Source organism: Aquarana catesbeiana, linkage group LG03, assembly GCF_042186555.1.
Source record: "Aquarana catesbeiana isolate 2022-GZ linkage group LG03, ASM4218655v1, whole genome shotgun sequence".
In the NCBI taxonomy this organism is placed as follows: Eukaryota; Metazoa; Chordata; class Amphibia; order Anura; family Ranidae; genus Aquarana; species Aquarana catesbeiana.
Window position 1 is genome coordinate 65,702,877 of NC_133326.1, and position 14,616 is coordinate 65,717,492.

The following is a 14,616-nucleotide window of genomic DNA, read 5'->3' on the forward strand; positions in this document are numbered from 1 at the left end:
TCAGGTAGGACACTCTCTTCTGTCCTAGACAATAACAAGCATTTACTCCAGGTAGTGGGCGGCATTCCCACTACAAGGGAGGATTTTTGTGACAGGCAGAGAGATCCGAGCGTGCAGCTCTAACTCTCCTGTTCTCTATATGCTATGTCTGTCACAGCCATGGCAGACCAGAAAACTGATTGCTCCAAATTTGTTAATTAGAAACAGCGTCTGCTCTGAATTTTTATGTTTAGAGGAGCGGTGCACCACTGTTTGTTAGTTCCCTCCTCTGTTTTTATGAACTGCTAAAGCATTTCAAAGTGAAAGCTTTTTTCAGGAGAATGAGGCCAATAAAGTGCATGCCATTTAATGTAGCAAATGTCTCTGTTTTTCCCACTGATGACCCTTCTGTCTAGCAGAGGTACGGGGGAAGGTGGGAGCGATTTGTCAGAGGGTTTTGTTAATTAGAGGGATTAATTAGAGGGATCCCAATGCTGTAATTAGGTTTTTTAACTTATTATTGATTGGCAACCTAGACACACTCAAAAACGAATATATTTGGTGATATACTAACATTCCAGTCTCAACTTACTAAGTGGAGATACACTATATGACCTAGCAGCCTATACACAATGAATAGGATTCTTCTCAATTGGACCAAGCTGTATTAATATTATTATATTGTGTCATATTATTCTTTCCTGACACTCCGCCCCCTGCCCTATTCCAGGATCGGTTATACTTTATAAGTAAGTCTCCTCCCTGCAGGCAGTATTCTCTTTTTTTCCTTACTGCTACAGCCGGTTATGCTGCTGCTGAAAGCAGGATTTTTTTTTCCCCCTCGCCTTGTCGGATTCATCTCGCCAAGCCGCACAGGTTCAAGCCTCTCTTGTGGTGAAGCTCCCCGCTGTACAGGCTGTAAATCTCCTAGATTGGGGAAGACCTCCCCCCCTTCAGGATCCAGGATGAGGGGGATGATGGCATCTGGTCTCTAGGAATTGCTCCTTCGTCATGACTCCATGGATGGACATTCATTGGACTTCTGGTTTGGCCATGAGACGTGCAGGTGGTAAGGCATGACATGGTGCACAAGTCTATAGTATTCAGTTATTGTTATGTGGTTAGACGTTGTCTGCAAGTATGCTGTTAACTTGTACCACTAAAAGCATAGGTCACACATGTGAATCTGGCTGGCTTTTCCATAGTTTCAGTCTGTTTACTAATGCAGACTCAAACCACAACCTGTGAGGCAATACCGCTAATGCTGATAGCAGGTGTGCTGTGCTGGGCTGAAGCCTTCCTATTAACTCAGCAAGGCCTGCCCTACAGGCTTGGCTTATTGATGTCCGCAGGTATGCTGTTAACTTGCACCACTGAAAGCATATATCACACATATGAATCTTACTGGCTGTCCATAGTGCCACTCTGTTTACTAATGCTTCACAGGTTATGGTCTGTGTCTGCAGTACTACTAATGCTTAGGCTGATAGCAGGTGGTGCTGAGACTTTCCTATTAACTCAGCAGGGCCTGGCCCTGCAGGCTTGACTTACTGTGTATTGATGCTTGGTTGTTGTATGGACCTTTGCAGTACATTTGTGTAAGGTAGGTTTAACCTGCTAGTTCTAATTGTATGATGACTATTAACCTGTGCTGCTTGCCTGTGATTACATTGACTCTACGGTACTAATAACTGCTGTGTGTTTACTATGCATTTACATGCTGGTTCTGATGCTAAAATGAAAGTCAGGATCTGTTTAGTTACATTTCCTTAGTCCTTTACCTGTTATCAGTGTTTAATTGCTTCTGTTATATGTGGTTTGCTGCTTGTAGTGGTTACTACTGATGTTGTTTAACAAATACTCCCAGGCATGGCTCCAGTCTTTCAGCTCATCCGTGGGCCAGTAGCATTCAGCTTTCCTTGAGACCAGCAACGTTCATTACGGTGAGGACAGGTAGGTATATTCTATCCTAAAAGAGTGCACATTATGGGCATAATGGATTGTAAATCTCTCCAGCCCTCAACACCAGCACCACTTCTCAGGAGGAGGAGAGTCAACCTGCTTCTGCAACAGGGACAGGTTCTCTTTATTTCTGAAGGAACCCACTATGTATTTAACTGCCAGAAGAGGCAGACTAAGGAAATCTCTACAATAATCTGAGGCGATACTGGTGGTAGCTGGTGTGTCGGACAAAATGCATGCCAAGTTGCAGGCAAAAGGCAGCGGCAAATGGGCAGAGACTGAGAAGGCCTATTGTCGCTAATGGTTGCTAATGGTTCCTAATGGTTCCATACCAAGCCTAATCAAACAGCTATGTTTATTTAAAGGCAACCTCTACCCAGGGGTGGACTGACCATTTGGGCACTCGGCACTGCCCGAGGGCCCCATGCCCAAAGGGGCCCCATCAGGGTTGCCAGCCTCAATAAAACCAGGGACAGTATGTAAAAATCTGTGTTTTTTTTTTTTAAATCTCAAGATTATAGCTGCCCCGCCTCTCCAGTACCTTTTCAGTGTGTATGTGTATTCTGTGTGTGTATATTGTGTGTCTGTGTGTGTATACTGTATGTGTGTGTGTGTATACTGTGTGTCCCCATAATCTATTGCCTGGGGGCCCCATAATCTTCTCCTATTGCCCGGGCATCCCATAATCTCCTATTGCCCGGGGGCCCCATGAGTTGTCAGTCCGCCCCTGCCTCTACCTCAGAAGCAGTTGGCCAGGGAGTCTTTATCAGACTGGCCAGATGGGTCAGCCTTAGCTGGTGGTAGCTTGCCTCTGGGAAGTTGCTATGGAAAGTTGGCATATCAGAGGCAAAAGTGGATGTTTTAACTCTGTCCAAATTGACTGTGTGGATCTCTATTCAGTAATGCTCAGGTACCAAGCTAATCAAACAACTAAGTTGTTTAAAGGGTATCTGTGCCTCAAAAGCAGCCAGCCAAACAGTCTTCATCAGATTAGCCAGGGGTGCCTTCTGCCAGCAGAAAAGCAATATCCTTTGCAGAAGCCCTGGAACAGCGAATGGATCAGGAGATGAAGAAGGTTCATACTACTATTAAGTAGTGTTATATGACCTGTGGTTGAGCTCACTTTGGTAGCCAGACTGTCAGGATCTCAGACAAGATGAAAGCAGAGCTCTGGCCAGTAATAAACTCTCTATGATGGCTGATCCTAGAGTGAAAATGAAGTAGCCAGTGATGCAGTTCAGCCACGGTAGATGCAAGACTGTATGCTGTTTCTCTAGTAGTCCGTTGTGGGCAGTTAACCCTTATGGCTCATCCCACAAGTAACACATACCGCTTTTAAGTCGGAGTGGTGACTGCTCAAGTTGGATCCAGTGATATCTAGAAGGGGGGATTAATCCCTTATGTTAATCGCCAATGACCAGAGGATAGCCAAAAGGCAAAGTAACGAAGATTGAATGACAGGTTAAACCTGGGAAAACTATAGAGGAGAATAAAGAATCCATAATCATCTTTATTTGTCTGCCTAAAGCCGAGTCCACTCCCTTCGTGGAGCAACAAAGTTTCTCCACCCAAGTCGCCCAGTAGGGTCGGCCGGCAGAATTATATGTAAATTTGAGCTTCAGGATCTGTGGGTCCTGTGCGTTAAGGAAGCCATTGGAATTTTCGTTCCTCTCCTCCAACTCATTGCATTCCCTCCATGACGCATTAGAGCAATTAACGCCGGAAAACAAGTGTTACCACACGTTTTTTAACGGTGAGCCATCCAGCCAATAAAGATGTCATGGGTTATATCTGCATTTTCCTTAGTCAAAAGGCAGACTTAGTCAACAAGCAGAAGGATTAGGATCCTAAACCTCATATGGCATTGTTGCAATCAATCTCTCCAGCCATCAGTAGGTCTCGGTTTCCACAAATCGTACCCCATGATTTCCAAGGAGTACCGTTCATATCTGTGCAACTTCAAATCGCAGTGACTTCAAAGTAGTCCATACACTACTTTGGTCTCACTTCGATGCGATTTAAGGTCCATAGACCTCAAGAATACACAGGCATTGCTTCAAGTCTCAGCAAAATCGCATGACTTTTAGGTTACAATAGTGGGAACCTAGGCTAAGATTGTAGATTGTCTTTAGACCTAGCAGTTGTGTGTATACTGTATACACACTTTGATACACCCATGCTTTTACAAGTACCTTTGCTTGTCCGTTTGAGAGTTCACTACAAGTTCATCTGGCAGACTTTGGCCTTTCCACAAACTCAGGGCATTTCCCAGGACATTAGGTCCAGTAGTGGCCGTCTTGCGGGAGCAAGAGCTTCTGGTGATCCTTGTTTGAGCAACAGCCTGGCGCAATGTCTTCCAGGTCCTGGAAAAAGGTCTAGTTCAGACTCTGAACGAATTGGGAGGGGCCATCATCGAGACACCAACTAGTCTCATTACAGCAATGGAAAGGAGGAAGAAAACTGCGCTTGGAAGAATCAAATAGCAGCAGCGTATTGTGAGATATACACAAAAAACAAATAGGAAACAGAGAAGCCACGCTGAGAAATTAAAACCAAAAATATTGATTAATTCCGGAATGAGTGGGATAAAAATATCCCTAATAAATAAATTTTAATAACTCTGTGTAAATATGATGTAGAAAAATTAGTGAAATTAAAGTGAATATATACCAGAAAAAAAATTGTGTTGTGCTGGTTAAAGTCCAAAATAATGAATGTCCCAACTTTACAAATAATAATAACACTCTGTGATTTGACATAATGAAATGTATCCCCAACTGATGAATGGCATGCTTACCAGATAGTAAGCCAATTAGACAGGTGGCTTAACCCAGCCTGGGCCTTAGTACGAACCAATCACAGTAGGATGTAACAGAAATCTGCTTGAACGGCGGGTGTGCGTTGAGTCCACGTTAAAGAATTATCCCAGATAGCAGACTCAAAAAGCAGGTAACTTAACGACCGGATAAACTCCAGCTGGATAAGATGAGACTATTGGATGGATGGATCGGCCTTACAGCTTTGAACCGAAGACTCCATAATTCTCCCGTTGAATGTAGGACCAATCCCAAAAGGAATGAAATAGTGCCAATAGCGTAATAACTATACTCATTTATTTATATTAAAAAAAGCACTTACAAACGAACTTGCAACAGTGAGTACAACAATAGTAGGCAGTGGGTAAAACAAAGCTGGCCGGCAACTAACAAATCTCCCGTCCTCCTCAATGGGGCGACGTGGTGACGTCAGCACGTACCTTCCAGACGAGTTTTGTCATAAAATGACGTTTTCAATGGGGAACCCCACGTCATTCCTAGAACTTCCTGTCAGACTCCATAAGGTGCAAAGGCGTTGGGTGTCAAGGGATGGTCTCCAAACCAACCCGCTCAAGGGATCGGCAGCAAATAAGGCTATCAGGATATTGATCTGACAGTAACCTTGGTGGCTTCCCAGAGGTGGAAGCAGTGGAACTACTGACATCCAGCTGGGTCTGCAGATTAGCCAGTATGTATATCGAACAAACCTAATGGTCTCCAGGATCCTTATCAGGATCCACAGTCCCGGATCCGGGAAGCTCCTATTCTCCTTCCTGAGATCCAATACTTAATCACAGTGGTTCGGATCAAGTTAGTCAAGGTGCTTGACTAACTTGATCCGAACCACTGTGATTGTCTTTAATGGACAGTGATTGTCCTCTTCTGATGCCGCTAGGCCTGAAGAGCCCATTATTTGCTCTTTGAAGAAGGGCCACTTCCATGTCTCTCTTTAAACTTTAATCTATTTCCAATGCTTGTGGTACTTCAGATACTTTAGTTAGGGTTTTCCGGAAGGATGATTTTTTAACCCAGATGTAAAGCTGCAGACCTCTGTTCAGTGCTGGGGAAGAGACTAGAGCCATTTTGCCTGATAATGGCAGCAACAAGGTAGTTTACGGCTTGACACTTGGATATCTGAGATCCTTCTAGACCTATTAGCCATACAAAATACTTCTTCAGTGTTACTGGCCATATTTATAATGTCTTATTCCTCTGAATGGTGAGTGAGACAACGTGTCCCACACTATTTGGAACACCCCAGGCGAAAGAACAATCTTCCCAGGTCTTTCAGAATTGGTTTACAAAGATATGCAACAGTTACTGGATCCCACAGAGTGAGGACATGACAAAACCATCAATTGAGGACAGAGACCGCTTTACCAGATGGATTGCGCATCCATGGACGGAAATCAAAGGAGTCCCTCCAGAACTAATATGTAAACTGCAACTTGGTCTACATTCAACACGTTGGGGGCCCATGTTAAAGTGGACCCAGCGGCCTTAGCTACAATACAGTTCAGTCGTTGGTGAGGGTAGATCTAATCCTCGACTTAAACACTTCATTACCCACCCTTGTCTTCTGGTGATTGCTACATCCCATACATATATGCTGTCATGCTTGTGTCAGGAAAGAGGAAAATGTTATACTTGCCTAATGGTAATTTTCCTTTCCTGATGCAAAGCATAACAGCATATAGGTCCCTCCCTAAAGGGCTTTTCAGTGATAATAAGTTACGAGAATGCTGCCTACAGGGAGGAGACTTACTTATATAGTATAACCGGTCCTGGAATAGGGGGCAGAGCCTACCCATACGTATATGCTGTCATGCTTTGCATCAGGAAAGGAAAATTACCACCAGGTAAGTATAAAATTTTCCTCTTTTTTGCATTAAAATAAATTTTGCATATATATTTGAAAAACGTATAATTGCCTAATTATAAAGTTGTAAAATAATGGCAGTCTAAAATCAATTTAAAAACTAAACCAAATTGCTGTTTATGAAGAAGTCTTTCTATTTAATGTCTCTCATTTCCCTGCACCTAGCCTTAAATAGCACATATTTTTATGTGTTGTCTAGGGCTAGCTGCCTGACTGGACAGGACACCTCGCTCATCCCACATCTGTCTGACTACGCAGCAGCGTCATGAAAGAACAATTAGCTTAGATTGGCCACGCTATAAAAGTTTGCCCGAGACAAATGGCATTGCTAAAAATGCAGGGTAGGCAGTGTGTGTGTTAGCTAAAGCAGTGGTTCTTAACCTCAGTCCTCACGTACCCCCAACAGGCCATGTTTTGGGAATTTCTCTCAAATAAAATAGCTGTCCAAAATACCAAGCCATTGTCTCTGATTTAAAGCACCTGTGCAAGATAAAGGAAAACCTTCAAACATGTCTGTTGGGGGTACTTGAGTACTGAGGTTGAGAAGCAGTGAGCTAAAGTATGCTCAGCTCATACACAGCAGAGTACAGCAAAACTTACACCCTGTGTATCTTCTGCTCTACCCCTCTGCAGTATACCAGGAAAGTAGCCCAGACCAACTCTCCAGCCATCAGCTATTCTAAGGAGAGAGATTACAGTAGTAGCTGGCATTTGTAGTTGTGGCCTTGTGTTTTTGTAAATAACAGCAATTCTCTGCAGTGTGCCTTAATTTACAGTAACAAAGGGTGCCGAATTAGTACTCTAGTATCTTGTCCCTAGAATAGTTTGTAGCCTGGGATGGAGCTACAGCCCAGACAGAGAAAGATTTTTTTTATTTGCAAACAGGAATAAGTGCTATGTTGATTTCTGGTGATAGTTCTTCTTTAAGGCCCCGTTTACAACTGTGTGGTTTTTTTTTTGCATTTTAGGTGTGATGCATTAAAACCAGTCCTGCATGCTGCATCTTTGATGTGTTTTTTTAATCAAAATGCATGTTCAATAGAGTTCAGTGGTAATGCTCCCAAGACACAATGCACCAAAAAATGCACCGCACAGATGTGAACTGGTGCTAAAAGCTTAGGTTGGGCAAGCACTGTGGGTATAGTTTTGAATTGCAAAGATGTATAAGCTTTTTTTTTTTTTTTGTTTACTTTAAGGTTCGATATTTACAGCAGGCTAAGAAGAAACGGAAACCCCTGGCAAACCGTATGCGTCGGGTACACAGAACTAGTTCCAGGAGATCAGGTTATGCTTTCTCTCACCAAGAAGGCTATGGTGAACTTATTACATCTGGTAAAAATATGCGTTTAAATGTCCCCCAATCCTCTTCAAGCTTAGCAAGAACAATGCTGAGCGGCAGCACAAGCTGGATAGAAAATTTACGAAAGAAAACTGCAGATAATTTTAATACCTTCGGCAGTGACAAATCTACAAAACTATGAAGTTTGGATCTTGACTTTTTTTAAAAAACCTTTAGCTGTGGCCATATTTTTGCACTGTATTTCTCAGCACCAAAGGAGATAATTTATGTCTTCTGAAATTGATTCATCTTGAATTGGCAAAGTCCTGGATTGTAAAATCGTTTGACAACATCATTATGCTTTTTATGAATAGAATTTCTTCACACGCACCCCTGCCTTTCTGAATATTGCTGAAGAGTCCCTGTAACTGAACATTGGTGGAACACCATACTGTGATAAAGAACAATAACACAGCACTGTAGACTTATTGCTTTTGACCAACAGCTGTTTAGACAGTTTTTACTGATTGTCCCAGGCATTTTGGTTATGCTCATATATGCATCACAATATTTTGAAATTTGTTTAAGTTTGTAAATGTACACTAATGGTACACATTTAGCTGGATTTTTTTTTCTTTTGTAAAATCAATGTTATACGTTTTATTCCAAGTATCTTGCATACTCCAGAGAAGTATCTTAAATGTTTCAGATGTATAAAGTTTTTCTTATACTTTTTTGGATGCAAGGTGATATTATTCTCCCAGTCAATAATGACTTTAGAATTTATTTCTATGAAAGCCGAATCCTTAGTTTATAGCTGACATAGCAGGATTTCCCTAGAAACAGAAGATTTATGTATTTTCTGTAGCTTACTGCCTATTGTATTCGTATGTAAAATAGATATCCCTTTAGAGAGCAATATATATCTTTGGTATGGCCAGTGCTTAGTGTGCACTTAAATATAAAAGTATACAGTGCATTTCAGATTTATTCCAGGTAGGACAAAAAACATTCCTTTTAATACAGGATGAATGTCTATTTTACATTTCAACCGTTTAAGCATTATGAATGTGAAAACAGGTGCCGTAAATACGTTAGGTGTTTTAGTGGCTTAGGTTGAGCTGGATTTTTGTAGAACTAAGGACTTAACTGCCCTTTATTTTGATGTCTATTCCTTCTTTGTAGGGGAGAGGACTTACATAGACACCAATGATCTCAGTGAAATAACAGAATTCATCTACTCAGCCTTTGATGGATATTTGATAATGACCTAATAAGCAAAGTAGTATATTTCTTCCTTCTTGGTCCAGGCCCCCCCCCCACGAAAAATTAAAAGTCAGCAGCTACAAATACTGCAGCTGCTGACTTTTAATATTTAGAACACTTACCTGTCCAGGGAGACTGCGAAGTCGGCACCCCAGCCGATCTTCGGATCAGCTGTGGGGTGCAGCCGCCGCCATTCCTGTTAAGGGAACCCGGCAGTGAAGCCTTTCGGCTTCACAGCTGGTACCCTACTACACATTCGCAAAGCGTGCTGCACTTTCTAATTGGTCCGGCAGCGGAGGAAGGAGGAGGGGGGCCGAATTTCTGAGAGATGGCGCCATGGACCTGTCTCCCGGAAGTGGGGAATGGTACCTGTCTAAAACAGGTACCCGTTACCCACCCACCCCCCAAAAGGTGTCAAATGTGGCACGGGGGGGGGACACGAATAAGTGGAAGTTCCACTTTTGAGTGGAACTCCGCTTTAACATCTCTTTTTGTCTGGTGTGAATTAGGACAGTGGTTCAGATACTGAATAGCAATCAATAGTTTATGTGAAGCCCTCTACCCCTCCTCCAGTTTCGGAGTTAAAATGCAATGAAAGGGGTATATGTACATAACCTCTCATGGTTCAAATACTTTTACTTGCTGTAAGATAAAACAAAGATCTTTAACTTCTTGGCTTGAATTTTGTTCTGATATCTCAACTTCTGTTGTCTAATTAGCATTTATAGTTGTAGATTGACCTTATGTGTACTTTGAATTTCTGGATTACCTGTGAATTCGTACCAATGAAGCCAATGAAGCCATGTACTCAGGGGAGATATCCATTTATACAATTTTACAGCTCTGTTCAAACTTTCCATCCTATATGTTCTCATAAACACAAGAGCGCACTAGACAACTACATCACCAGCCTTACATCTAGCCAATATAAGAATCTGTAGTAGGTAGACTATTATAATCTTCATCATGTAGGCATGGTGATGTGAATCTCAATATTAATAATGATACTTATACCTGTAGGTTTAGCCCTTTTCTAAACCACCCATAAATATATATATATATATGTATATATATATATATATATATATATATATATATATATATATATATATATATATATAAATTTGTGGAGCACCTACACACATTATGAATAGTGTACAAATCACCTGCTGTAGGCCTATGCCCCCAGTACTCATTATAGCACTACATTCAGGATATCATTATCATATACAGAACTCAGGCTGGTGTGTTTTTACAAAGGAAGTCCAGTCACACACAATAGATTTTCCTCTGGTCCTAAAAGAGTTCAAAAATAAGGACAAGAAATTATTAAAGGCCATGTGATAAATTATTCAGCTCTTAAATTTATGAAGGACCTTGGCAATGAGATCTTCTAGTTGGAATTCCCTGCCCTTGAGGTCAAGCAAGAAAGTTTTGGTTCCCATGCTGCTTTCTTTGTAATATAAAATAAATTGCAAGTCCGGTGGTGACCTCCTTATAATTGCTACCACACATTGATGGAAGCCAGAGTTGCTGAAGTCACCAAATAATACCAGTGGACGATTCAGCCTGACAGCATAAATCCAAAATGTAAATATCAGTCTCAGGTGAACTGATCCTTTAAAAAAAGAGGAGAATGGCTTTTTAGCATTGAACCATTTCCATTTATGTCATGTTCTTCACTTTTGCCTTTTGTTCCTTTACTCAACTGGGCTCTCTTGAAACCTCTAGCTTTGGATCCTGTCATCGGGCTGACTACGTATATATTCAGGAGGCTCTAGAGGCAGAATATAATCCTTCTCATAGTACATCCCACTTAGGAAATGTGGGATCCTAGAGCAATGTCAACGTCAGTCATTTAGCTAAAACAGCGGCAAAAGCTCATCCTGCAAGACACCAAAGTAATTATCTTTCCAGTCAGATCTCCAAAACTTGTTATGCTTTGTTTATTTGCATAGTATAAAGAGGGTGTTGTCTTTCACTTTTTCACCCTAGGATTGTTAACCATCTGCTCCAGCTATGCACAAACACCTGGCTCTGCAATGCATTTGGGCAAGAACTGACTCTGAATGGTCCAGTTCATATAAAACAAAGTAACTGATTATTCTTATGTTGTGCTACGTCAAACCACATCTTTTTATTGCTTGCAATGTTTGGTTGCTAGACGACAGCTGAAAAATCCTTATTATGCTGGGAAACAAATAAGCTTTATTACGTTGAACAGTTTGTACTGTCTTTGACTTGTTTGCTTATTGTCTTTATTCTGTTTTAATGTTTGGAAAACACAGTCCTGATAAGGTATGCTATGTTTTGTATTTACAGAAGCAAAAATGCTATTTATGAGTTATAAATATATGTATACAGTAAATATATATTTACTATTGTCAAGCTTTATTATTTTGGGTACTTGTATAGATTAGTTTAGATTTCTATAAATCGTATGGCTTTTGTTTTGTGCAATAGAGACATTTACAAATCTGTCTGTGCGCATGATGTCATACCAAAGAGTTTGCGCTCTTTTGTAATATAATAAGGTTTACATATGTACATAGTGTTCCATAATTTATTCAAGTTCTTTATATACAAAATATTTTCTATAAATATACAGTTTCTAAGTAGTCATATGCATTCTGTGTGTTTTTTTAAATCAGAAAATATGATTAAAGTAAACCTGTCATGAAAGAAATATGGCAGCTGCCAGTGCTGACTTCAGAAGTTACTAGTCCCCTGGCTAAGTTCTGGGTCAATGGATTACGAACTTGGAGGAAGGGGGTACAGCCTGTGAAGTTAGTAGTTCTGATCTGTGTACTTGTTCCAGGTCAGTGTCTAAGTAGTAAAGTCATAGAATTAGGTTGACAGCAAGGGAAATAAAAATGTATAAGAAAAAGCTCAACCGTCAGAACTCCTATGTTTCTGCTATGATGGCTTTACTTTAAAATGCATTAGGTTACATTAAGGAATCTGCATTCTAAGACCCTAGGGATTTGGCTTACAAGCTTTCACAAAGCTATTTATTTCTGTTACCCTGAGGTGTAACAGTGTTCATTTCTGATCTCTGCCTAGGTTGGTATCCAGAGTTATTTTGGTGAGTTTTATATATTCTAATGCATCAGTTAAAATATACACCTCTACTTCATGGTATAAATACAGCCAAAATTACAGAACAAAGCCAAACAGAAAACAAAAAAATTCACTTATTCCTGTTTACCGATCACTTTGAAAGGCGCCCTCAGTGGACATTAGAAAAGCGTGGAAGGGGGTGAGCAAGTTCAATCGCTACCAGTAGGTGCCATAACTTTGCCTGATCCAAACAGCCCAGTATTCAGACATAGAGGGGGCAGTTAAACCTGCTGCAGGTGAGGTTAATGCATGTTTAATAGTTAAAAAATATATAGATATTACACCAAAAAAAGGAAAAAAGAGGGACTGGGGGATCTGGTTCTAAAAACGAGGTTGGGAGCCATGGGCCCATCGCATTCTGCTGCATTGTTGCTGCACAGTGAATTCTGAAGAGGTTACTATTTAAATTACAAAGGAATAAAAATTGAACTGAATTATTGAACCTCATTGATGTATCATTTTAGGTTGAGTAGACAGGACCATTACATATCATACTACTGTATGTTTTTATAGTGAGGACTGAAATATGACTCCTGTAATTGTTTCACATGTCCTTTCCTATTTCATTCTGATGGATGTGAGCATTAGGCAAAAATGTGGAATGCCGTCACAAAAAAACTTGTGTTTCTCAAAGATGCAGGTATTTTCTCAAGTCTGGTACAGCTTAAATGTGTGTGTGTTAAATATACCTTTACCATGTTTCTGCCTAATTAAATAATCGGTAATTGAAACTGAAGAAATATTAATAGACATTCTACTAGCGATATAGAAAGGCACTCTGCCCAGTAGCTGGTATTTTATGGTCTTCTACTCCTTATGCAGCTCCAGAACTGTCAAATTGCCAGGAGACAGTCAAGACATGGTTTTTATTTTTGTAGTAGCCCATTAAAAAATATTCTTTCATTTGTAAAAAAAACTTTGCTATAGTTTGTACCAAAGATGTATTTGTTCTGTCTTTAAATGGGACAAATTATAGAATAGAAACAGAAAAGTCTGCCCTTTTTTTTTGCATTAACTTTTTTGTCTGAGTATAGATTCATGTTTGTCCCAAGCATGTTGGAAGCTATTTACTGTTGAGTGTCTCACTACCTCTGCTGGAAGTTTATTCAAAGCATCAACCGTCAAGTAAAATGATACTTACCTGTTTTATACAGTTTGAGGTAATGTCCCCGTGTTCTTGATTTTGGTTTTATGTTGAAAAAACTGCCCTCCTGAACCTTATGCACCCTCTTGATGTATTTCAATCATGTCTCCCCTTGCCCTTCTTTCCTCCGGACTGTATTATAATACGTTCCTGAAGTCGCTTTCAATATGTTTTATCCCCAAACCTTTCAACATTCTTGTTACCCATCTCTAGACTCGTTCTATCCTATCAACATCTTTTCTTTCTTCTAAGTGAGGTCTCCAGAACTGGACACAGTATTCTAAATGAGGTCTCACTAAAGATCTGTATAGAGGAATCAGAACCTCCTTCCTTCTGCTGATCCCTCTAGTGATGCATCCTAGGATTCTATTCACTTTTCCCACTGCCTGGTCACACTGTTTGCTCATTTTACAATCATCTGAAAATAAGTACCCCCAAATTTTCTTCCTTTGTAGTTCTGGCTAACACTGTACCCCCAATGTTGCACTCTCTCTGGATTCTTTTTCACTAGGTGCATTATTTATTCATTTATTTATTTCATTTAGAAACATTGAACTATAGTTTTCACTGCTTTGGCCAATGTTCCAGCAATGCCAAATCATGCTCCATGTTACAGACACCTCCAGGGATATCAACCCTATTGCACACTTTAGTTATATTACTTACACAGAGATTAAATAGAACAGGACCTACTACAGAGCCTTGTGGTACACCACTAGTAACTGGTCTCTGTTCCAAGTGAACGCCATTTACAACCGCACTCTAGTATCAATCTTTTAGCCAATTGCATATCCACTGAACCACCCAAGGGTTAAGTCCTAGCCTGTACAATTTTTGCATTAGATCATTATGTGGAACTGTATCAAATGCCTTCCTGGCATCAAGATATGCTATGTGCAAAGTAAAAAAATTCAATCAGATTAGTCTGACATGATCTACTCTCAGTAAAACCATGCTGATTTGGGTCCAGCAAGTCGCGTGTTTTTAAGTGATCAATGATCCTTATCGGAGATGTGTGTCAGACTGACACACAGCACCTCCGATCGCCGGCATGTTATCCTGCTGGACATCATATGACACCCAGTCAGGATAACAGAACCACCGCCCGGCCGTCAATCTGCTATAGGCTGGGCGGGAAGTGGTTAAAAGATTTAGCAATTTCCTCCTGTTT

General features: G+C 40.6%; 1 protein-coding gene across 2 annotated transcripts in view; it reads left to right on the forward strand.

Annotated features, from left to right (window-relative positions):
- The window catches only part of ATP8B4 (ATPase phospholipid transporting 8B4 (putative)), a 576,024-nt gene extending 564,225 nt beyond the window's left edge, over nt 1-11,799 (forward strand). For both annotated transcript variants that reach the window (XM_073618636.1, XM_073618637.1), the window contains exon 29: nt 7,833-11,799. In XM_073618636.1, the coding sequence (XP_073474737.1) occupies nt 7,833-8,117 (285 nt within the window). In that variant the 3' untranslated portion in view covers nt 8,118-11,799. The remainder of the gene's footprint in view (nt 1-7,832) is intronic.
- Nucleotides 11,800-14,616: the final 2,817 nt, after the last annotated feature.